At 33.7% G+C, this 27,589-nt stretch overlaps 1 protein-coding gene across 1 annotated transcript in view; it reads left to right on the top strand.

The window, feature by feature from the left end:
• The first annotated feature begins 321 nt into the window (after window positions 1–321).
• The window catches only part of LOC136417268 (metabotropic glycine receptor), a 150,557-nt gene continuing 123,289 nt past the window's right edge, over window positions 322–27,589 (top strand). Inside the window, exon 1 of the mRNA XM_066402884.1 lies at window positions 322–1,464. Within this exon, the coding sequence (XP_066258981.1) occupies window positions 504–1,464 (961 nt within the window). The 5' untranslated portion in view covers window positions 322–503. The remainder of the gene's footprint in view (window positions 1,465–27,589) is intronic.

Genomic DNA, 27,589 nt, shown 5'->3' on the forward strand with positions numbered 1-27,589 from the left:
ACCAGTTTAATTTTTGTAATCTTAAAAACCACTAATAGGGAGTTTTCTGAAATCAGCACATTGTTAATGAAGTTTTCGAGGTGCTCGGCGTCGTTCACAAAAGCTTCTAGAATATTATTTTGATTCAAGAATAGGAGTGAAGGCCTAGCTTTTTATCCTTTCAAAATCAAAGTTCAGTTCAGATTCTACACCACATATAAGCAGCAACAAAAGATTTGTCGAAAGTAAATGTAAAACAAAATTTGCGCCGCCGCGTTATCTTGTTAGGGTAAAAGCGCGGCTGAACATCCCTGCTTGTATTTTGGGGTAGTTGACGGCACACGTTTGCTGCGCTTTAGTTCGAAACTCGCCAACCCCGAAGCTGGTTGTGTGGAGCCCTCGGGTCCACCCGAGACCGCGCGAAATTCAAAACTTTCGAACTATGAATCTTCCCTTATTGCGACGCATCCCTAGTTCAAATATTCAGTTCGTTAATATGTAACAAAGGGCCGCTGAGTTCGAGAATGAAATTGAAATTAGCACCTTTCTTGTTGCTTGTTAACTTGTTATCCGCGGAGTTTATTAGGGAGGAGTTTGAGATTCGGCATAGAAAGTCGAGGCTGATCAGACATAGAAGGAATGGGAATCGAAGCCATAAGAACGCTACTGATAGAAAAGTGAAGCAATTTATTACTGAGAAGACAACGGTTTTTGATGATAATGTCACAGTTACCACCATAGGGGAGGAAGTTTTTGTTAAATTACCCCCAAGTGAGACCACCTCGAAGAGCTCTGGTGAATACGACATTATTAACATTACTGTAAATACGAACGTAGCTATCAACTACGAGAACGCATACAATAAGACCTTTTTATACTTAGCCGATATTTCTGATAGTTCTCATACAAGCAACTTGACTGACTCCAAATTTAAGCGAGATTTTAACAAGACGACTTATTTAGAGGAGATACGAAAAAAACCCGAAAACTCGAGTATTAGATTAGCTAATGGAGATGTTGACATAGTTTCCCATTTCTTACGGATAGTGGAGTCCCAACACTTGTTGGGAGACAACTGCACTGCAGGCACCAACTTGACCTTAGATGAAGGTGTTGTTGACCAATATGCTCAAGATAGGTTTCGCGTTGAAGCCGATGTTGCTGTAAATAAAGCTAACATGTTAACTCGCCTCTGGAAGTATGCAGACCCTGCAGTGGTGAACTCTGAATACTTCTTGTATGCCTCAGTGTTTTCTATGGTAGAATTTGATGGTGTTATCTTTGCTGCTGGTAACTGTTACGATCAACATCAATACAAAGATTACTTATTGTTTTGTCCCTACGCATATCGCCTACCTGAAGGACAAATATTAGTTAAGGACCTTGCTGTTGAATACAATTATATGAGTAACTCATCCGAGTGGTTCTACAAAGCCAGGAAGAATGCTGAGAATGTCATCAAAAACTACAATCAGTTCAGCAGAGGTGAGTTGCTTCAGACTTTTCAGCATGCTCTTTAAAGGCACAATCCTCCTCGAACCGTAACAGTCTATAAGGCTCAAAGTCTTAAAAGAGTCTTCTATGTGTTTCTCTAAAAAGCAACTTTATATAAAAACTCCCAATCCTTTTCACTAGAAAACCTGCAGTATGTTTCTTTAGAGTTTTAATATTTCAGCAAATTTGTGTTCTTGCTGGGTGGATTTTAACGCCATGTTCCAAGAATTTTTGTTTCTACATAGCCCCAAAGTGCAGTCATGAAACGAGCACGTTACAAGCATTTGAATTAATTCACTGTTTGAATTGGAAAATCGTGCACCCAGTAATGGCCTGATAGAGGATAAGTTAGGAAAAACGCTTTGAAACACAGAAAATAAAACTGCACAAATGACTTGAGTGTTATGTGGAGGGATTAAGGTTGGGGTTTCCTAATGTTCATCTTACACGTAATTACCCATGAAAATAAATTGGTATTGTTATTTGCTGATTATCAAATGTTGATGCTTTTTTTACTTTAAAACATGTCTCAAATTCTTTATGTGGAATGATGAAGGATAAATATTTTTAACCTTATGCGTAAAATGTTTGTCACTTCGGCTACTCAAATTACTTCAAGTTAAGTTGATAAAGATTTGATCCATTGGGGATTCTGTTTACAGGATCTGGGTCAGTTGAACTTATACAATCCATTTCTTTTAACAGAAAATTTCCTTCACGTCCATTTTGATGAGTTGTTGTGCAGGGAACTTTGAGATACTAAAAAAATCAGTCACTTCAAATTAAGTTTATGCTGGCTGGTCACTTCACTTCAAGTTAATATAAAAGTTATAATCAGGGTTGTCCAGATTAACTATTAATTATGTGTTCAGTAGAAAATGTTTTAAAGAATATTCATTCACAGGTGTAAAAAACTATCAAATTTTAACATTCGCCGAATTCAGTGAGATTTAAATACCGTGATAAGCTAAGGTATTGATGTGAAAAGCCTCGTAGCTCAAACTTAAATCCTTTAAAACGAATGACTCGTAATAATGCAATAACTGACGTATTTCAAACGAAAATATACGAGAGCCGTTTGATAAGTCGATGATTTTTTGAATTTTTCGCGTAATAACTTTAATTGCTACACTACTCCTGTCAATGGTCATGGGTTAGTAGACTACTGTCAAATTTTGAGCAAGCTACATCATTTAGTTTATGTTTAACAGCTATTGAAAGTAGACGGCCTCGTAAATTTCGACGAAAATGGAAAAAAGTAAATTTCGTATAATGATCAAGCATTATTTTTTACGTTAAAAAACCATCACTGAAACCAAGGAAAGGCTTGATAAATACTATGGGGGCTCTGAACCATCAATTTCAATTGTTAAGAAGTAGCTTACTGAGTTTCGTTGTGGTCGTACCAGTACAAGTGATACAGAACGTTCGGGTCATCCAAAAGAGGTTCTCACGCCAGAAATTGTGGATAAAATTCATGGAACGATTTTGGACGATCGGAGAATGAAAGTGCGTGAGGTGGCTGAGGCTGTAGGCATCTTAACTGAGCGGGTATATCACAATTTATATGAATATTTGGATATGAAAAAGCTATTCGCGTGATGAGTGTCGCAATTGCTCATACTCGACTATAAGCGCTCCCGTGTGACCATTTCAAAAGAGTGTTTAGTGATGTTCAGCCGCAATTCAAACGAGTTTTTGCGTCATTTCGTAAACGTATTGACGAAACGTGGATCCATCACAATACACCAGACACCAAGTTACAATCGAAACAGTGGGTTTCTCCAGGTGAACGTGCACCAAAGAAGGCCAAGATGGGTCTGTTTGCCAATAAAGTGATGACCACAGTTTTTTGGGATTCACGCGGTGTCATTCACATTGATTACCTTGAAAAGGATAAAACGATCACTGGTGAATATTATTCAGAGCTTTTGGACAGATTCCATATTGAATTGAAGCAAAAACAACCGCATTTGGCGAAAAAAAAGTGCTGTCCCATCAAGACAATGCACGGGTGCAGACGTGTGTAGTTGCCATGGCGAAAATCCTTAAATTAGATTACAAACCGCCACCCCACCCAGCATATTCTTGAGATTTAGCCCTCTGCGACTATTTCCTGTTTCCAAACCTGAAGAAATGGTTGGCCGGTAAGAGATTTTGATTAAATGAAGAAGTCATTACTGAAACAAACGCCTATTTTGAGGACTTTGATAAAGTCTATTATTTGGAAGGGATAAAAAATTAGAAAAACGCTAGACTAAATGTATCGAGCTAAAAGAAGACTATGTTGAGAAATAAAACATTTTTTGGTCGTAAAAAATTTCTTTCATTTAAAAAGTCACTGACTTATCAAACGGCTCTCGTATCAAAAATGCACACTTCAAAGTTTTTGTTTAGAAGTTCTACAATTTATATTTTTCGATATATGACCGTTATGACTCCCTAGCGGGACACCCTATATACTATTTTTGAGAAGTAAGATACATACGATAGAGCGATGGAGGCTAGGAGTTTTCCAACGCGTATTATTAGTATATTATATTATATCGTCTCAAATTATAAAGTTACTTGATCTCTTTCTTTTGTGAATTATTAATTAAAAGTTTCCTTCCCTGTAAAAAAATTATTTTTCCGAAACTTCAATCAAATTAATAACTATAACACCACAAAATTTAATGGTATAATTTTACTAGTATAAACATATCACTACTATTGTCTCTATATACGAGTCGAAATATTTATTTTCATTATATATTTCAATTACGATACTCACATATTTAATACTTTTAAGTCCCACATAGGATAGCTTTTAATTAAAATAGTACCCTAAACCCCGTGAAAACAGTGCAAATTACTTTGACATCTTACTTTAATGTAATTTATCTCAACAAACATCATTAAACTTTCTTCAACTACCGTCGTATATTTAGTAAAATCCTCAAATTAGTGGGCTAAACGCTTAGTGTGGCAGTCTAATGTTTTCTATTGACATTTTGTCATTCAATATGTCTTGTTAGGTTTGCCATCACGAGGAAAACAGATCGTGTACGTATGTATACCATTTATTGTTTGAGGCAAATTGGGAACATTAACCTGCCAAGCGTATTTTGCTCATTCTATTAGAACCGAGACAAACATTCACCAGGAGCGGCTTTTAGGTAATTTTCGTATTATTTCTTGTTCAATTATGTCATGTTTCTTAGAGAACGAAACTATGGAAAAATCACGGTTTCCGAATACTGGAAATGATTACGCAGTTTTAGGCAATTTTACTTGGCACAAAACCATAAAGTTTTTGTTGTTAGCGTCCTATTAACTCAGACAATAACGGCAATATTATTCGTTGTATCGATAACAATGCGACACGGGATATAGTTTGGGACCCTCAGTCGTCATGGGTCAGGCACGTAATTTAATGAACAGTTGGCTGGATAAATAAATCTAAGTCTACGAAATGGGTTAACGTGACAGAAAAATTCTCAGAGCTAACCTTAAAACTGTAATTTCTCTTTTTATTCTGTCACGTTTCCTAAATAAATTATGCAGCGTGAAAACTTCAATTTTTAAGAAAACCACCTTAATATTTCAACAGATAATAAATGATTTTCAATTTAGAGAATGAAAAATACTTTAAACACACAAAAAATAGGATTATTTCTCTCTTTTCTCATATGATCCAAAGATAAATAATATAATACAAAAACACATAATGTTTATAAAAACCTAACATGGTCTCACATAAAATATGGAAATAATTAGGGGTCTTGAACTATTTGACTGTGATGTATCTGCTTTTTGGAAAAACGTCGATTTAAAATTCACCCTGCCTCCATCTATTATTAAGCAGGGCTAGGATAAATCGCTATTAGAACTTTGGAGGCGGATTACTAAATCCGGCATTGAGTTTATTAGTTAGGTCGATGATAAGCCTCAATAATACGATTTTATTTTTAACTTACAATCAAGGATTATCAAATCACAGGAAAATTATTTGTGCTTAATAATACTAATGATGATGGACGATCATAAAAAAAATTCAAGAAGCCACTTAAATATCAGACGCATGATTGGACAAATTTACCTGTTATCTATTGTCATGTTTTTCTACGTGAGATTTGTGATGGTAAACAGTAGATGGCTTAATCAACGCTCTACGTTTACGGCTTTGGCATAAAGGTAAGTAATATGTATTCCTGCGCATTAGACGCAGAGTTTCTTTATCAAACCCCCGACAAATTGCTAACATCATATTTATGTAAGGTACGCTTGGCTTTATTTTCAACTAACTTGTCTTGGCTTAAACTTCCAGCTAAAAAGTTTAGTACTTGTTGGAAAGCGTTTAATAGTCGTTTAACTACAATATATTAGAGAGTTGCACAAAACTCCATAAAAGTTTAAATCCCTTGGAAAACCATAGAGAAATCGAAGTTCCAAAAAACTGTAGAAAACAGCTAAAAGATCTTCTCTGACATCGAGATTTTTATCAAGTGGTGCTTAATAATTTTAAGAAAGGCATTGGACTGCTGCGAAAAAGATTGGTACATGTTCATTTCCTACGAATTTTTCTTTAATTTAATTCTCCGCCCTACATTTCCCGTCGCAACGGTTAAAACAGAACAATGAAGCAAAGACGACAGTCTGGGAAGGGAAATATTACTACCGCACTTGTGATGTAAATAACTATAAATTACTATAATAAATCAACTTTTCTGCATTTCCAACTAGACAGGCAATAAACAATATGAATGTCTTTATTATATAAGTGGCAAAAATGAAAATGCATAAATACAATTCGCGTTTGTCAAAATATAATTTATGGTTTACACTAGAACTCCGGAGAACCACGAAACTAATCTCGATCTCATTATCAAAAGTGACACCGAGATTATATCAGTCTGGGACTCGGTCTTTATGTACAAGACCGAGACTTAATTGTAAATGCGAGACCGAGGTCGAGACTACACAACTCTCGCTCTCAGTCTCGGTCTTGCAAAGCTCTAATTTCAAATTTCAACCAATGTCAATTATTTCTTTGATTTAGTCTCAGCTTTTGAGCACAGAAGCGGTAAATTACACCTCAAACGAATTCCTCAAAGTGCGCAACAACCGTTTAGATCTGTGTAATATTCGTTTTGCATCTTAACTCGAGGAATAAGACTAAAAGGAGAATAATTAGTCAGAAACGCGATATGTGACTTTGGGGTGTGTGAGGCTGATGAAGGCATAAACCAGTCAATTAGAAAAGACCGCCTTCGGCATTAGGAAAAGTGAAATTTCGGTTGCCACAGCTGGTTCCCGTTGTATTTAAAACATGTGGGAAGTTGCAAAGAAGGCATCAATTATAAATATTATTCGTAGCTGAGGGTAAAGAGGGTTCTTCTTTAATAAAGTAAACAGTAAGTATTATATGCATACTTAATTGCCCCGGTGTCTGATCAGATTTATGAAACCCTTATTATCTCAGGAGATTATTAGTATACCTCGTCGCTTAAAATTAAGTACTTTATGAAAAATTATTGCGTTCTGAAGGAGCTTTTTATTCTAGGAAATAAATTTCGATATAACAAGCTCCAGCTTTTGAAGCCCATAGAAAAGTTTCAAGTAGGTTGAGAAAGTGGTGATTTATAAAAATTCGCCGCAATAAAGATTTACAATTTAAAAGCCGTTATTCGACTTCGGCCGACTTTTTAATGGCTTGTCATCTTCTATTCAACTTTGACACTTATACAGGGTCAAAGTCTGGGACTTTAAGAGTAAAAAATCTTACTTTTCAAAGAAAAATATATTTCGGGATAATTTTTGCTACTTAGTCACGTTTGAAATCTCTTTTGTATCGACAAATGCTCAATAACTTCTAAAAGTCAGGTCGCTTTCCCCAAAATGGTCCCTAAGTCTTTCAGAAACATAATATATCACGAAAAAACTATATGTTTTTTTCTTCGAATGTATTCGACTTTCTTTTCAAAGCAATATCATTTGGAGTGTATTTTTAAAGCCTGGCAGGCAAATGACTCCGCAAAGACGACTCTGCAACGACACAATGACTTCCGACTGAAAATGACAATGGCTTTAAACATCTTTAAGCATTCTATTTATTCGATCTGAAAAGACCCTTTTTAATTACAGTATTTTTTGCCAATTATCGTCCTCAAAGGAATTTTTAACTCAAAATTTTGGGTAAATGAGAGCAACGATTTGGAAAAACCTTATGCCTAATATTCCTCACACAATGAATTATTAAGGTCGACCACAGTTTTACGTTTCGACGCGACCCGGTTTTAAAACTGAAAACTTGAATGTGCAGGATCACTTCCTTAATATCACATATTGCTGGGCGACAAAAGCTGAGCCCTATTCTCCTGGAGTTATAAAATTCCCGGCAAAATGTTTTGCGCCCTATCATCGATCGTCAAAGTTCACACGAACATTGGTCTTCATAGACGTCATAGAACATTCTTCCTAGAGGGTCAAAAAGGCATGCAATTTCGCAGTCCTTAGGTGACTATTTGCGGTAAATCTGAACGTATTTTCTGCATGAGAGCAACTCTTTTTAACCACTAGATGGAACCAGAAATATGGAGCAGAAGAAGGAAACAAAGAATGATAATTTATTATTAACGCTTCGGCGGAGTGAGTAGACAGCTAAAATGACATTAGGCCAAAGCTCTTATGTTCAATGAAAAAGACCGTTTTTTATGACCTTTAAACTCATTTGCTGTGTGTGAAGAAATTCAAACAATTTCGGAATTGAAAATGAATCTTTAGATTTCAATTATCTCGACGAAATAGATTAGTTTCAATACATTTTCCCTGAAAATAATTTCTGACGATAAATCTGTAAATTATTTTGGTTTATTAGTAACTTAAAAGAAGTCAGTTATTTAGACTTGGGAAGTATCCTCATCGAGTTTTTCCATCCATACTCATGACACAGGGATATAGAGCAAAAAAGACAGAGAAAAGGAGGGCTAATCCCTTATCAGTGCTTCATCGAAGTGAATGGGTCAAAAATTACAGTAGACCGGAGTTCCCAACATTACAATAACAACTACATAAAAAAAGCTTTTGGTAGGTCTTTCAAAGCAATTACCCTTTCAAAAAAAAATCATCGTACAAAGTCACGTAGAAGGGCAAAAGAGATCGCACTTTACCCCCCCAAATTTGGAGCTTTTACCTTTTTATAGGCATTTTATCAAAAGCCACATCGGATTCCTCAGGTCTATTTCATTAATTTTCTTTTTATGACAACAGTAGACCTCCATTCAGAGACTTTTCAAAAGGTGTAAGTGTCTTTAGAGAAAAACGTGCGGAGAGTCTCATATAGATTTAAATCAGGACAGGAGAATAATTAGTTGGGTGAGATTTTTATCAGTCAACAAATTTACATCTAAAACCCCATATTACAGAGATTCACATGCTTCATGTTTAATGGGCTTTCACGTGTAAGTTTTCAGAGCCTGCGGCAAGTTTTTGGGGGTTTAAATAATTCATTCTGCAATGCAAGCTAATGGAAAGTTGCGGCAAGGGCACCTACCAAATACTTCCACTTTAAAGTTTTTTAAATTTGCTTTATTGTAGTGCCACATTTCCGATAGTTTATATTGAGAAAAAGATTTAGACCAAAGTGGCCTTGCCACAATAACACCATACGTTTTTATTATTTTATCGAAACAGAAATGGAGGAAGACTTTAAGGGATTTGAAAGGCTACTTTTCGAATAAACTGACTTTTGGTGAGCTTGGAAATTGCAAAGCTTTGTGTTGGTAAGGAATTTATTACAGCAAATTGTCTCTTTTTTTGATTTGAAAAACTATTTTTCATATCCGTTTTTTCGCAAATTATATATTTACACAGAAATATTTATGTGAATGATTATATTGCATAATATTATGTCCCAAAAATACTAGCTTATTTGTGTTGTACAAAGTAAAACAGTTTCATATGCACCATAGATCAAAGAAACAAAATCTCATTTCTTGTCGCAAATCTAAACCCTCTGTTGTTTACTATATTTGATTTGGACCTTTTGAGCTCTCCTTTTATGGGACTTTCAGATCATTTTAGATATTTATCTTTAGGAAAAAACACCAGTACAATGCACATACGTGAATGAGATTCTTTTGAGCGAATTCAAAATGAATGAAATAATTTAATAAATGTTTTCATTTAGCCTAAAATATACTTCTTCTTGAATAATCATTTAATGTAGTAAATATTAGAAAAATGGTTTGTAACAGAGAAAACTTCAAAACTTGGATTTTAAGTATGTTTTAATATGTTGTTCTAGAAAAGTTTAAAATAACTACCATCAACTAGATTTCACGAATCAATTTTTCTAAGAGACTATTGAACTCTTTCAAAAACAGCAGCGTTTTTGTACACTTTGTATTTCGAGAATGAAGCTATTCTAGACATATGTTTATAGGATTTTTTTTCTTATTTTGATCCAAAGAATATTTTCTTAGATACCCTGTATATTAAATATTTTACATTTATACATATTTCTACTAAATAAAAATAAATTTTTGCTGTAATATATAGTTTTCATTGGGTTCCAACTAATTAAGCCACTTTGATCTATACCTATCAAAGGCAGAATTTGCCGGGCGGCACTTCAAACAGCAATATGTGGAGTCTAACTATAAACTGCAAAATTTCGAAATACCAGGAAAATTCTCTATATGCTCGTTAAAGAGCGATTTAACTCATATGCCAGCAATGTTTATCAACAATATTATCTAACTGGTTAAAATTCAATTTTTTGTCACACATATGTTTTTCTAGCTTCAAACATCGATCGTTGCCTGGAGAGAGAACAATTCAATCTGATTTTTCTTGGAATTGGAAGCCCCCTAAGGCTAGAGTTTAAGCTATTTAGTCTAAACTGATTTTCAAAGCAATTATGTCCAGGTTAAATTTAATTAGAATGACTTGGTCATTTGAAGACCTTCATGTCTGTTTGTAAAACGCCATCATCCTATTAAACGTATTAAAAGGTAGAGTGAGCTAAGCAAATAAACAGCTTTAAGCGCATTAAATCGCCGCAATTAAATTTTATTGCTCTGTATGTCATCTTTTGCATAAGCAGGTAATATCAAGCACTCCAGAAATTCAAGATCAAGGCCTATATATTCAGATTATACGCTTCAACTGATCGTTGTGCCGTTATTGAAAAAGCTTACAGCCCCTTTCTGTACTTCGATGACTTTAATAAAGCCAACAACGCTTGACACCAACGCAATATTGCACGTGTATGAGCTGTTTTAAGATTTAGGCTAAGATTGCTTAACACAGATTTTTTTCAGTTTTTTCTTCAAATTTGTCTTGTATAGGAATTACGTATATTTTTCAATGTTGCGTAGCTCAAAATTGAAAGGAAATATGTTGTTCCTTTCTCAGAGGCCTACAGATTTCAGTTGCTTATTCATAACTGAACACTAGTAATTTATTTCTGCAGTCATCAACTACCTTTCTTAAAGTATAGTTAAAATTACATCGAATAGCAAATAATTTTAAAAAGGTAAATAAACGTATTCAAACGTATAAATTTATTTTTGTGTCCAATGATTAGTGATAGATTTCTCTAATGTATCTAAACAGAATCATTCAATAATGATCCCCATTAATGCATGATTTTTCATCAATGCAAATTTTGATTTGAAGATTTTTTAGCTGCCCCCTTTAGTGCTTGAAGTGATTCTGTGATGGCATGGGAGCATTATTCTAGAGGTAAAAGATTTGTTAGTAGCTTTCGCGTTTTACACTTAAAGGGTCTTTGGGCTATATAATGCTTAAATCGTTATAATATCTGTCAGTGTGTCAGAGCCACTACTATCCTTGCCAGACATCCCGGATTCTCTCTTCAGTAATACATAAACAACTTACTAACCTGAAAAACCTACATATACCCGTTTATATCGACATACTCGGAAATACATAAGCAACGTACAAATTTCGTTCTAGATCGGGTTAAAAAAAAATTAGAAACGTGATGGGAATCCTGCGAGATGAAAGTCTGCCCCTGAAAACTTTCAAAATTCAGCTACAAAAGCTAAATCTGGAATTTCACGACGAGTCAACTTATATTACCGTATACATGCTACTACATTTTTGCGTGCTTGTATCAGCCTGTCATTCCCAATTCTATGTTTAGGTTTTATACGTTCGCTAAGGCTGGATTGTAGGAGTATTTATTGTGTTATTTGAATTCTGCATCTGCTTTGTTGGTACTTAAGACGTCTACTCCAAAATATAACTTCCAAACAGCAGCGATGTAAATTTTTGCCTGTCTGGAGATGCGAGAATCACTAAATTTAACGAAGCTTTCTCTAAAACACGTACAATTTGGCACCAAATGTTGTGTGTAAAAATCCGCGCATGCAGGAGGTTGACACGTCGGTTTTTCAACATCACTACTTTAACACTTTTTTTAATGCAATTACATACGTTAGTAGCACGTAATTTTAAAAATGTTCCTGACAGAACCTATCTATACAGCGTGTTTCAGAATTGCACGGCACTATTTGAGTTATATATTTTTTGGTACAAAATACGGAAAAAGGTTCATATAAGTATATGTCCGATCTCGATCGGTAGCTGAATTACAGGGTGTTAAAAGTTAAGAAAAAATTGGGTTTTTATTTTATTGTGCTTCATCTACTACAGGTAGAGCTTTCAAATTTTATATATGTATTAGGTAATAGGCACTGCTTAATATGAGTGTAGATTGCCTTTGATACTATAAAGAATAGTGTATTTTCTGAGGTCTTGGTGCATAAAATCCTTTAGAGAAATTTGCACGCATGCCACTGGTGTATGTTAATATTTTTCTTAAGATCTTTAATCTATTACCTAAATTTGATCTCTCTTGATTTTTGATCGAATTCCGTTTAGTTTCCTCATAAACTATTAATTTATAAATTCAATAAAATCTACGTATCCCACGATGTTTCAGAATTATACGGCACTAGGTAATTGAGGTAATTTTCTAGTATAAAATAAAAAAGAAAGTCCATAAAGCATATATCTAAATCAATTCATTATTGAGATACTGGGGCATAAAGATATTTATTAAACAATACAGCATTTATGCCCCAGTATTTCGATAATGAATTGACATAAGACACATGCTTTTATGAATTTTCTTCTTTATTTTGTTCTAGAAGATACATACCTCAAATATTGCCAGGCAATTTTGAAACATCGTGGCATCCGTAGATTTTATTAAATGTATAACGTAATTAATATATGAGGAAACTAAACGGAATTCGACCAAAAACCAACAAAGATAAAATTTAGGTAATAGGTTAAAGATCTTAAAAAAAATATTAACATACATCAGTGGCGTGGAAGAAAATTTTTCTAAAGAATTTTATGTACCAAAACTTCAGAAAATATACTACCCTGAATGGACTTTAGAGGCAATCTACATTCGTATTAAGCAGCACTTCTTACCTAATACGCATATAAAATTTGAAAGCTCTATCTGCAGTAGATGAAGCACAATAAAATGAAAATCCAATTTTTTCTTAACTTTTAACACCGCGTAACTCTGCACCCGATCGAGATCGGATACATGCTTATAGAAAATGTTTTCCTTATTTTGTACCAGGGAGTTTATAGTTCAAATAATACCGTGCAATTCTGAAACACTCTGTATATTAGGATTGTTTTATGAATTAAAATATCAAGAAATGGGAAATATGTGCCATTGCTTAACATCAAATTATATCGAGTCTTCCGCATTCGGAAATATATGGTCATGTTCAGGGCAAAGCCACATCAATTTAACTTCGGTCCTCCATTATATCAAAGTTTCTTCTGTGGTGGTGGCAAACTTTACCTAAGTCACGTATAATAATAACTTGCTTAGCTCACAACTTGCAAATTGTAGCGTTTTTAAGGCCGTAATAGTTCTATGAGATTAGAATGTCCTAATACAATGATTGCAGTGATTGTATGACACTCATATTTTGAACCACAAGACAGGTTAATTCTCTATTGAATGTCTGTATAAATAGAGTTTCTGAGATAAATACCTACAACTGTCACGTTTCCGCAAATGTGGTCTCATATTTCCTAGGGTTGACACCAACAAAGTCTTATGCAATATACAGCAACACCATATGCAAGGAAATGAAATATCTGTCCAGACCAATTTGCAAATGGACTTTACTCTAACATTACAAAACTAAGTTTACATGCTCCAAAGTTTAAAATTGAGTAATTTGCTACCGATTTCAGTCTAGTCAGGTATTCGCTTTGGTTAATTTATGTATGTTTGCCTATTAAGATTGCGCTAAATAACCTACTAACATTATATTCATGTTAAAGCCAATACAAATTGAGGTGTCGCAGCAAATATTCCGATATGCAATCAGCTGGTATTTGCATCCAATTTCAACAAATAGAGTAATAATTGCATTCGGAGACAATATCGTCTGACTTTCAGTCCTATTTAATAATTGTGAATTTTCAGCTAACATGTAGCTGATTTATTAATTTTGAAGTCTCGTGGAACCATGATTGAATCTTTTCACGCAGTAAAACAGCAACAGTATTTAAAATAAAATTTTAAAAACAATGTGTTTTATGTAACTAAAAATGCATAGTTATTATTTTGAAGGTACAATAACGACTACAATGGAAAAGTAACTCTAAAAATAGTGGTAGTAATGTGAGTGCTATCAGTGAATGAAAAATCGCAATTATTACTTCATTTGCAAGGGAAAACAATAAAGAATTTTAAAGGCCATTTAAGCTCACGTTTTAAACTAAATATGTATAATGTGTAATGTGTGAGCCTTGCAATTTCTTATTCGTGACTTGGACGAATTTACTATGTATGACACGAACTTGTTGTAACAATATGCCATATTTTATTTCAGTTATAACCTTTGATTTAATGGATGATACATAAACAGTCACACCTAAACCGTTTTTATATGAGATTTGGGTTAGCTCGGCTTGCTCATGAAATTCTACGTCAAGCAAATGAAATAAATTTTTGAAATGCTGTCAGGCAGGCCTATATTTCCATAATAAATTAACTTTTCGGTAGTATTTTCTTTCCTGAACATTCGCAGGAAATTACATCGGTGACAACCCCGTACTGGTGTAGCTAAGTAATTAGCAATAAATCTCCTATTACACTACTAGTGAATTTTTAAGCGAACTTACATATCTTCAATATGCGTAGCATGAAGGCAACGAATCTTGTTTGTTCAGCTGATACCAGGCAAAATCATTAGCATACAAAATCCAATACCGTAATTTATGGGGTCATAAAATCTCCAACACGCATGGCCTTGGCACTTTATAAGTGCAAAAAATAAGTCAGTTATTTAAGTCGAAAGTTGAAACTAGTTCCTAATAATCCTGGCTGCAGAACTTTCGTTTAATCTCAGGTGTAGTTAATAACGAGGCGGAGCGAACTAACTGACCTGGAGCTGAATAAATGCATAACCGCAAGCTACAGTAGAGCTGCACACACGCTAAACAAAATTTTATTTGAAATACTTCCAGTCTGAAGACATGGAAAGCAGTTGAGGTATTAGATTATAAAATCGAGCTAAGTTTTCAGGCAATTGGTCGACAGGTTAATTCAGGTCAGGTTTTTTGGAAACATTTCCAGAACGGGGAATTTCCTTAAGAAATTTTTATTCGAAAGTAAATATCCTGTTATTGATTCAAGTATGAGAATATTCGGTTAAAACATGTGCATACTATTTTTTTTTAGTAACAGAGTTATAGGATTAAAGAAATTAACAACATTGCTCATTAATTACGTTGCGATTATGCATTTCTATTTAAAATTGTGTTATATTTGACTACCCAAAGCAATAAATTGGCAAATAGTTCTCTTTCAATAAACATTATTCCGATCTTCGCAAGCTTATAGAGCTCATCGAGACGATTGATTTCCCTTAAAGGGCAACTACTCCACGGACTCCCGAGATATCGACGTTCAAAGTTTGGAAAGATATAAAAAGGATGAATGTAGCCTCAAATTAAATATGTGGGATATACGATCAGCAATTTTTAAGTTAAAACGAACTAACATAAATAACTGAAAAATAAATAAAGTTCGAAGTTCAGATAGTTTTGGGAAAGATCCACAAGGTGAATTTATGTACCCATTCACGCCTCGCCTTACTGCCCACTTCGGTAAGCTGAAAAATTTCGGCTTATAAATTTTAGATGGTAATTTGTTTTACTTTTCTATCGTCTAAAGCGGTAAAAGAAAATTGCTTTTAACAACAAAATGACTTTTGTACTCTCACAGAATATTTAATTACGGAAATATTAAAACATACCTCGAAAACCGTTAAAGGCTTCTGTGGAATTCTAAGAAGTTGAAATTCACGTCTCACTCATGTACGATGCATTTGTTCCGAAAGATTTATTGACAATTTTTGCTTTGCAATAATGTTCATTCCTACTGCAACACATGCATAGCTTTGCCGAGAATTTAAATATTGGAAATCTTTTAATAATATTTGGAGGTAGATGTGTTTGCATTTGGAAACTCATCAATTTTCAATAAGCCGCGAAAGTAGAGCTTTTGCCGGAAAAATAACATATCGGATTTTTTCAAACAGCCTGACTCGGGAATACTTTTAACGCTCTTCCAAGATAAATATACTAAAGAATTTTCTGAAATGAGCGACGACGGAGTTGTTAAGAGGTGATTCATGCACCAGGGTGATATAAAATTCAGAAGTTGGATAATGTGTTACACCGGTAAAAATGGTCGGTTCAGATATTTCAGATATGATAAATTCAGATATTCTGTTGATCCCGATATTAAACTTCCTCTTTTTTATCAAAACCATTCAGTTCCTTTCACTAACTAACTTTATATCTAAACTCATGAACATTACATTCGGAAATTTAAATAATTCCCTAAATTGAAACTTTTCTACATGACTTTATCATATTACTAACGATATACATCAAGTTAAATATTTATATTACTTGGACTATTGCAAAGAACAGTTTAAATGCTTTAAAATGACCATACCTACTTGTTTATGTAAAAAAAACAATTTTAAATGGTAATTTTGCAATCTGATTCGTTGACATATCTCATAAATAAAGTTATTCTGATCGTGGATGTAACAATGCAACTCGTTTTTAATAGATATTATTTATAAGGCTAATAAATATGTCCACGATAAATAAATAAAGCTTTTGTTTGCAAACGCAGTTATCGTTTTGAATTAATCATAATCATGTAATATTCGTAGAGTAAGCATGCACTGAACAACACATACGCTTTATCAGAAACCGTGTTACATAGAAATCTTCCTTGAATGCTGGTGGCGTTTGTATAAACTCCCTAGAAATTATTTTCGAAAACCATTAGGGAAATCTGGGGCTTTGCCTGATACACAAAACCCCGAATCGAATAGGCTGCTGTGGACTAAAGATTTTTTGCTACGGATTTCTTTTCGAACTTAAAGCTGAGAGATTTCGCTGATTTAAATAGATAACTCTCACAAACGCTCTTCTCTACCACGTAAATCTCTTAAATCCAGGTGTATTGTGCGGTATAATTCTCTAGCGAAGTCTCAATATAAAACAAGCAGTAAAACGTTGCTGCTTGCTGAGAAGTTATCTTAGATCGTTTATTCATCAGACATACCTTATTAATAATTCGTGTGAAATTTGGGGTAGAAGATATTGAAAATTTCCCGGCATTTAAATTAACCGAAATGAGGCTAATCTTTGCATTAAGCGATGTACCTCATGAAACTTTCCTCTAATCTTTCCAGTTTTCATTAAGCTTCAAATTGCTATTAGGTTTAGGTGTTATAGATAAATTTTTCAACTACGTCCCGTTTCATTAATGTTTCAATGAAAAATACGAAGGAAAGACTGATGCAGGCGAGAAAGAAATATCTGTTGTATCTGTTTCAGAGTTATTAATCTGCATTAAAAATGCGTTCGCATCAATATGACCTTCGTCATATTTCTATAAAAATGCGATGAATCAAATGCAAATAGCGGGCAAATGAAAAAAGTATGCCTTTATAACTCTTAGAGTTCTTGAGATATTCAGCTCTCATTGGGAGTGTAGGTGACTTTTTAGACCTGATATTACTAGACATTCCAAATAATTAGGGAAATAATAAAAGAATGAAACAAATAAAATAATAAGTTATAAAAAATGTATATTATAAAACTATAACAGTCACCTTTAGTAAAAAATTGTATTAAAAAAATCGCGGCTAGGGAGTACACAGGATTCAATTTTATTGTCTCAGTTTATGTGGTATAGAAACATGGGAAATTATATTATCTTCATGTGAACAATCAATCTGTGTCATTCACACTTTGCTCGTATGTTAACGGAACGCAAGATAATACTTTATCGAACCTGAAGAAAAGAGAGTTTGATTAGTTGGGGAAAAAGAGATGTGAAGTTTTCCGCTTCGCTAAACAAATTTGATATGCATCGTTGGGTATCATAATGGATGCTATGTAGTAGTAATTATAAATCACTGCCAAAATTATTGAATGAACCTATACAGTAACCGTCAATTTCTGAAGTTATTAGTCCTTATCGTTGATTAACGTAGTTTCTAAGTGTACTTAAGCAAACCAGTCGCAGATTTTTAGCTTCCACATGTCTTTCGTCGCCCTTCAAACTATCATTTATTTTTACAATTTCTCGGACCGAAGACTTTGGTAACACACTCCGAGACCAAACCATCAAAGTTTTCCTGCAAAACAAGCTATCCTTTCCTCAATTAGAGTTTGTTACGAACTTTCAACTCGAATAGAGACTCTTGATAACAGCAAGCAGGATGCTTGAAAATTGCTAGAATGTCTCTTCTGGGGAAGTTGCTTAGTAAAATACCAAATATTGTTATTACTTTGAAAAACTGTTAATCTTTCCACTAGTAGAAAGAAAAGTTTTTTAAAGAGTTGGAAAAAACAAAATCGCACACGTTAGATGGAAGTAAACAGGAAAATGCAACGTCAAACCATTCGCGCATTTTTGGCCTCAAGCCAAGTGTGTGTTCATGTAATAGATTAAAACCACAATGGGTTTTTTAATTCATTGTGTCCAAAAGATATTTTCAATACGGCCATTTGCCAGTATTTTGTTAATACGTTTTTATTTTGCATCCGCACCTCGTGGAATACCTCGTTCTTTCCTGTGTTTAAAATTTACATATCCATACAACTGTCCAAAATTCTCGTTTTATATATTTAGATTAAGTTTAATCCATTCTCCTGAGAACCGAGGTACTTAGAAAGAAACAAGTTGCATATTTATTTTCCTTAGGTAAGCTGAAATTTCCCGGGACACTGCTTTCCGTATAGAGTAAGCGAGTAGGTATACTTTTATTTCTAAAAGGCTCGCAGTACTGTAGTGGTAATAATAATGTAAATGCTAAATTTTTCCAACAGCATAAAAAATAAATTGAGACCATGCTATTGAGACCACTAGATACATTAAAATATGTAAATGTGTCACCAGCATAAGACTCGTTTTAAATTTCTCAAACCGAAGACGTTTCGAATAGTACAAAAGAATGATCTAGAACTTTTACTGTCAGTCGTAAATTCTTCTCAGATAAAAAGCGGCTGATTCTGGGTTCTAAAATGTTATGTATGTCTCATATTTCACTAGCGCATATAAGTTTAAATCTTGCGGCTTTTGTCATTTGGTAAAATTTCTTTAAGATTAAGGACATGAATAAGATTAATAGATTCTCTAGAGTTTTAGAACTTGTATATTGCCTATACATCTGAACATTTCTTGAAAACATTGCTGAGTTTTCTATATACTTTTTATGAATTTATAGGTAAACTATGCAGCGGGTCTTTTAAACCTTCTCAAAATCATTAAAATAGCATACTATACTGAGACAACACCGATATAAAAACGCATATAACATGTTTGCATCAACAGAAAAGGAACAGCAACATTCTCAAGATTTGTTTTTATTCAATCGTCGCTAGAGCATTAATTTATAATTAACAAATTATTTCTTTCTGGATTTAGCCATTTTCCATAATGCACGTTTCAATAGTTCTGATTTAACCAGCGGTTGGGATAATTTGCTCATAGGAAACTGTGCCAAAAACAGTGAAACAGAAATGTTTTCTACGAATTTATCATAATTCATTTATCCATTCCAGGAACTAACAATTCCCTAGTTTTCTGAACACTTTGTCATTCCTGGATATTGAAACACTTTCTGGAACAAATTATATTGAAATTTATTAGCTTTAGTGAAGCTTGAGTTAACCTGCAAACTCCCTTTTATTTCGAGAACTTAGAGGACTTTTTAAGAATTTCCAGGATTTACTTCAAACCAAATTGTTTTGAAATTCCCAGTTTCTCTGAAAAATGTATTATTTCTAGATCGGGAAACACTGCAAATTCATAAGGATTTCTGAACTTTAAATTTCTCACGGCTTCCAGGAAGCGAAATAATGGGTGTTAATTTAAAAAACCCTCGCCGTAAATGGCGAACTTTGCTATTATTTGCAATAATGGTTTTATAAATGAAAAAAATTTATTCCATAACGATAACGAGTAGGCCCTTCATCACGTGTGGTTTTAGTCAAATGCATACATTAGCATCCAGTAACATGAAACTACGTTTTTGAAACCAACTAATTCAATGAGCAAAATTATATACGAAATTATTTCTCAAACTCGTATTGCAATAAGCTTTTGATCTTTATCCCGGAAATGTTTCGTTTAATTAAACCAACTAATAATTAAACAATACAACTTTAAAATGATTTACTAGCTTTTCCCCGCCTGGATAAAATGCCTGAAGGCATAATACTGAGTTTAATGTTTACCTCTAACCTTCAGTTGTTCCCAACACGTTCGCTATTTTCCACGGATTAGATATAGCGTGCCTATTCGCAAATAAGAAACTTTTACTGATGTACTTTTAGATTATCTGGGAGTCTATTTAGGAGCGAGGTCTGTATTCCAGTGCTTATAATTTTTAAGCTTTACGAGTTTTTTCGACTAAATTGATATTAATTTAATCCGGAATATATATATTTAGAGCTGGTAAAAGTTGAGTTTGTATTAAGTAGGATTAGCTCCTAATATTGTCTCAGAGTTCTGCCTCATAATGTTTGTTCTCTAGTGACATTAAGGTTTAAGAGAAATAAAACGCATCTGAATTTTTTCTTTCCTAGTGACATGTAGTTGATATGTATTTATTTAAAATTGTCTCTATGAATGACCGAAGTAATTGGTCCAGAGCTATTACCTTTCGTATCTGCGATACTGTATTTTATTGCTTGAAATTTTTAGGTGTGAAACGAATTGTTTTGTGCTTTTTCTCAATATATTTCACACGTTAACAGCGCTGTTCCAGTTCACGTTAAATTTATTGCCACCAACAACAATGTTCAATGTTCATATAAATCTCTTACAGTAAATGTACACCCATGTATTGCATTAAAAATAACAGTTCCTACTCTTGTGTAACATGTAGCCAAAGTTCCAAGAGTTTCAAATTTTCATAACTCTTTCACAACTATTTTATGTTATAATAAATAATAATTTCGAAAGTAGGTTAGCAATATGCAATTTTCTCGTCCTCGAGCTAAGTGCATCTATCTACGTATGTGAAAACAAAGTGAATGAAAACAAAACAGGGGGTGCATAAATCTAAAACCTTTAAGCTTCAGCATTAGTGGGGCAAAACTTTTGGCATTTTTATGATCTAATATATTGTTTGCAGAGAAGTTTTATAACTTGCACCACTGCACTTTATAAGAGCAAATGCATGTTATAGCAAAAAATCAATTTATTACTTAATAATATGTTGCTGAAACATAATGAAAAAATGTACTTAGTCCTAGTAACATATTTTCCTTTTAGCTACGTAAGCAATTTCATAGTATAATTTTCTCACTTGGCCATCAGGGTTTATATCACAATGGGGTATCCGTATAGAGTGATTAATGAGCGGTATGATGTAAATTTTCTCAGTAAAGCCAATAAAATATTTATTATGTGTTCGCTACTGAAACACCATCAATCTTTTCTAATTTTGGGAAATTTTCCGAGGAACCGTTGTAAAGCCATTTCTATCGCAAACAACATTGAAAACTAAATTTATTTTGTACATTTGTGGTTTGCGAAAAATCATAATCAGTGTTATGAAAAATATAGTCGAAACTTAATCACATCCAATAAGGTCTAACTGAGGAGAAACTACTCAATAAAATAATAAAATATTCACGAGAACAGATATTGTATCGAGGCATCATTAATCTTATCGATTCCCCGGTTATCCGAGCTTTGATTTATATGCATATGAAATTACGTCGGCTGCAAAAAATAGATTCAACCGCTTGGATCCACAGTAAAAGAATTATTCAGTGAGATGTTCACATCGAATTTGATAGCAGAGGTACAGGCTGTGCCATTTCCAAGTCGCGATGAATACTAAGTATGGCCAGAAGACGTTCTTTGAATATCTGGAAATTTCTAGATTTAAATACCAGAGTTTAAGACAAATAACTGTCGATAAGGCATCTGTGGAAAGATCTTGAGAAAAATCAACTTAGAGGGGAAACTCTGGCAATTAATTCCTACTCTTTCCAAGGACAACAAGGTAAATAATATTAATCCTTTCCGTGACCAAGCTCAAGGTGAATTTATGGCACGGCTCAACACTATTAGGCTGATTAGAGCTTATTGCTCAGTTTAATCCGGTAATCCGTCGACTAAATTCCTCACCGTTCGTAGGACTTATTTTAAATTTAGGTGGAAGTTAGGTGAAAATTCAGCTACATTTAAACTTGGTCCGAAGTAAAGTCACATCAAGGTTTCAATGTTGCATCAAATCTTCCAAGACTTAATTAAACTAAGTTTAAGCCGAGGATATGGTTGAGCATGTAGCTAAATTTCATAACATGGCAGTGTTTAGCCTATATACTTACTGAGTGATTATGTTGCAGAAAATGAGCCAAGTTTCAACCGTGCTTGCTTATACACGAACAACGGTCACTAATGCCATTATTGTTATTAATGGATTGACTTTAAACGTCTTTGCAACGAAGAACTCAGTTTATATAGATCTTTTGAATACTGTTATGTTGTTCATGCTGTTGTCTATAAAAAATATTAAAATCGATATTTGAGGTTTATTTTTGTTTTTTTTTACCCTGAAAAGATACCCCTCTATGCCTATTGTACACTTCCCAATATTCATAAAAATATTTAATGCCGGATCGGACTTATTAGGTAAAAGCTTATTACCCTGTATTTCAAACAAGAAGCAAAAATAAGCTCATGAATGTTGAATGAAGTTCATATGAACTTTTTTCATTAAGATCATCCACAGATTTGGTCTCTGAATTTTTGACATATTATTATGAAACACCATGTATATATCTACAAAAATATATTATATTTGTATATATATAAGATATGTTTCATAGAAAGTACTTACAACCACCGTTTTGGTATCTTAGAGGGGAAGCACATATGGAAACTAATTTCTGTGAAAATTTGGTAATTCTTGCCTAAACCGTTTCTAGAATATTTGACTATTCCAGGATTTTTGAAATACATTGCATAAGCACTACCTACAAGTACAAAAAATAGAAACAATTCATAACCACCTTAACACTTTAGCCTGATAAAATTCACACAAAACCCCCTGCAGCCACACAATCATCAATCAGACGGAAAAATGAAAGCTGCAAACAAATCTCACCTGTTGCACATCTTGAAATCTTGCGGGTTTCATAATATCAGAAATAAAATAATGTATTTTGCCGTTCACGATATAGATTGTGAGCTTTCAACAAATATTTTTCCGTTGTTCGCCAAGTGGTATTGATCCTGTAAGAGCAACTGAATTCCTAAATCCGGCACTATCATTAGAAACAGGACAATATAAAGCGGTTCTGCGACTAATTGGGTTTAATATCTCTTCATGCCATGTTATTTCGTGCCTTTGCTTGGGAATGTTCGAGAATAAACCCTCAGAGAAGGAAGGTTGTAAGATATATCTCCATTAGGCCAATTCTGTAGTTCCTGAGATGCCAAGAAAAAAGTGTGAACGAAATTTTGATCCAGATCATATCGAACTTCTAAAATTTCTTTGTTTATCAAACTTTACCACCCAGAAAAGATCTCAATTTAAGATCGTGTCATCACAGACGAAAACATTTCAAACTAAATATCTTAGGCGACTTGCTTTTCACTCTTAAAATTTGTTTTGACTTTCATGGTCAGTTGTAATTTCATCTGAATATAAAGCTCTATAAGAAATTTTATTTGGATCTCTTTAAAATAGTTTAGTTACGGGAAACCGTAAAACTCATTACTCAAAGGCGTTTAATAGGCAATTAGCTTCATCGAGTAGGGGCTATTAAAAGTAACTACGGGGTAATAAAATTGCATCGTGATGCATTTAGAAGCTTATTAAATAGGTACGCAATGTTGCCTTATTTGAATTATTTAAATTAGAAGATAAACATTCAGTAAAGTATCGAGAGACGAAGCGTCAAATTCAGTCAACGAAAGTCCAAACAAGAGGGCGTTATCTAATTTGAGAACACCGACAGTGTTATTACAGGCAATATGTTCGGTAAGTTTGTCCGAAGTTTCCCTTGTGGGAAGTCAGAAGACCTGAAGTGGGAAAACATCAGTCTCTAATGCCGCAAGCTTAATGTTATAGGCAAAGTTCAAACCTCTGATCTATTACCTCACCCTTTATTTATTCACTCGCAAATGTCCTCATGAAATTTCGCTTTCCCGTAATTACGATCGCGAAAGCATGATTACACTGCTCGTTTAAAGCCCGCTCTTGCTACACAAGTTTTTAAAATAAAGTTAATAGGTTTTGTCCAGTCGCCATATAGATTTTTTTCGAATGGATCATTCGACACTTGAATTTGGTTGTAAAATAATTCTCGATAGTTTTCCAGACTTTCACAGTTTTGTCACATACAATTTTTAAAATACGACCGCCATTTCTATATGTAGAATTGAATGCCCTGATTTTAGGGAATAATTGAATGAACATAGTTGAGCCACTGATTTTTTAAATTTTATGTGTGCCCATTTATGTAAAAACAATATAATGTAATACTCGTTAACCCTTAACAGATTTTCTACGTTGGTGATTTCAAATTCAGTGTCCGAACATTCCTCTACAAAACCCTTCAACAATAGCGAGATCCAGAAAAAAATTAATTGTGTAACGTTATAAAATTATTTTATATCTAAGATTATATAATTAAAAATTTTGCTTTTACTGATCTAGCTTGTCTTTTGCGTGTTTTTTTTTTAGATAATTAGAACATCTAGAAAAATCGCTCGCACAGTTTTTCTTAAGCAAGTGTCGCGAGCACAAACTTAAAATATAAACATAGAAAAGAGTCGCACCTCGCCGGACATCTCGATGTTCACCTTGCCATTGACCTCGCCATTCACCTCGCCAAGAATTGAACATCATTGCTGATTAATATTGTTATGAAGTTTGCATCGCCGTTTATCGTGGTTCATTTGTTCAGTTTCTTACTAATAGAAAAGTAGTAAAAATTTTGTCTGATTCAGATAATTAAAGTGATTCGCCAAATCCTATACATATAATAGTGGCTATTATTAATTATGCTTTGTTTATTTAGTTTGATCTGGTCCCCCACGCATCACCACACATGCCGTTACTCTACCCTCGACGTATATTTGGTCCTTCCATCGGACCGAACATATGGGGTACTACTGATTAAACTTAACATGTACTGTTGCCATAAGGAGGGAGCGATAATTGAGAGAATCAATCACAGAGCAAGTTTTAAGTACCTCGTTACTGGAAAACACAATGTTTTGTTCCTAATTTTACGGCGACATGAGGGACGAGGTACGATGTATAGTGAACAGTTTCAGTTGTTTGTTTGCGCTCATTTGGTCCTAGTGTTTTAATTTACCATCGCCGAACGGTGAGGTGAATTTTGAGATATTCGGGGATGTGCGATGCTCCACTATGTTTTTACCTTAACAAGCAATTACGAGCATTTGCCATAAACCGCTTGTGATTACAAAGACTTGCACGACTATAATCGGAATCGACGTTAAGATGTTCTGAATTACAATTTGTTATTGTTGAGGGTTACTTCAGTGGGTGAGTAAAAGAAAAAGGGAGCACCTGATTACAACACGATATATTACAGACTGCCTATTAAAAAGGAAAAAGAACACATATGAAAAGGAACACTGAAAACGCTGACCCCGCATATACATTTGGCGGACCGCCTTATCAATATTATTGCTTTTAGGCAGATTAAGGTTTTGTTTCTTCAATAGTTACAATAAGTAAGAAATAACAGGTGGTCCAATCCATGATAGAAAAATATCTACTGGTAACCAAAAACCTGGTATAGGCCTATCAGGGACCTGCCACATCAGTACTTTACGCAGCTTTTGTATTCAAATTTTCTCAACCTACCATTTGAATATGTATTAATGAACGTTAAAATGTCATGTCGATATTACAATTCATTTCGAAGTTAGAAGATAGAGAAGGACTTTAGATACTCACGATATAAATTTCACACATATTATTCATTTTCCCTGGTAAATTGAATATAAGCAACTTTATTTATTTTCCTTATTACCAAAAGAAATAAAGATATTTTAAAATTGTCATATGCCATATTTATAAGTTATTTTGCATTTAATTTTAAGGCAGATATTTGAATGTATGCAAATAAAAAGAAAATATTATGATAGGTATTCAATACTACACGAAGACAAATAAACCTGAATAAAAACCATAATATCAATTTAAAAGTTTCGAACAGCTGGTATTGGAAGTTTGCTGACAATTATGACAATTTCCTGGCAATGAAATCTTTACCAATTTTATTAAATTGCCTATAATCTTTAGCTTAACGACGGCTCGTCCTAATTTTATTTGTAATGGAAAATATTAGTTTACATTTTCTATGCCAGTATTGTAGGCTTACAATTATTTAATAACAAAACAAAAAAAATATGGTAAAGAAAATCACCATTTTCAGTTTTCCCTGAAAACGGCCCTGGTGCTTGCTTGTTTTCCAACAAAAATATTGGGCCTAAAGATTTTAAGAAATTAAATCATTCATTTTTTAATATGGCCCTGGGCAGTTCTTTAAAAGGAGGACATTTTCACTAATGCGATTCTAACAGAGTAATGTAACGCTAACAAGAATTTCTTAGGAAAATACTTCGTCTTGAATGAAATTACTTCTCACTGAATTTCATTCAGTGCGAAGCAGCTTGGTATATATTCTCGCAATGGGGTAATGAAAATCGGAAATCCGCTAATAAAAAGTTCATTGCCACAGTAAAAGTCCAAAGTACCCGCATAAATCTGATGGTAGTTGGACTAAACGTAAAACTTTTATTTTACGGCTGCTTGATCATTCAAATTGTAACGTTCGAAGAAAGCTCAAACCAATGTTTCAATAACAACTATAGAATTAAATATTTATAAATATATTGCATTTACCTCAAATGTTTCGTATCTTTATGTTTAAATTTTATAAAACGAAAATTGGCAGTAACATAAAAATTATCGCCATCTTGATTTCGTAGATACAGATTGTTTAAAAAAACTCTTGCATTTTGGGACCCTTCACTGCATTTCATTTATCTAACAAGATATTGAGAAAGTAAAAACAGCATAATGGCGTTTTTTTGATAGAATCCAGTGGTGCTGTGTGTGTATTTCTACACCTTACGGTTTAGCCGTAATGGTATATTTTGTACTTTCGTGATGTCTTCTTATATAAATGAATTGCAAGGAGGTGCCGAAATGATGAGTTTTTTATAACACCCCTTATTCACGAAACCAAAGGAGCGACGGTTTTTCATTTGATAAACCCGAATTCACCTAAATTAACTTACATACATATATCATAATAATATGCATCATACACTCACTTTCACATGAAATGTACCACCCGGTAATAAAAATAATTAAGTCTTGCAATTTTGGCAAAATAATGCTTCATAATAGAGTATCAAATGATCAAACTTTTAGTTAAAAGATACAACATTTGATAATGAAACAATTAATAATAAGTGACATCGCCTCGTACGGCAATGCAAGCTCGTACTTTT

This window comes from Euwallacea similis, chromosome 27 (assembly GCF_039881205.1).
Source record: "Euwallacea similis isolate ESF13 chromosome 27, ESF131.1, whole genome shotgun sequence".
Classification (NCBI taxonomy): domain Eukaryota; kingdom Metazoa; phylum Arthropoda; class Insecta; order Coleoptera; family Curculionidae; genus Euwallacea; species Euwallacea similis.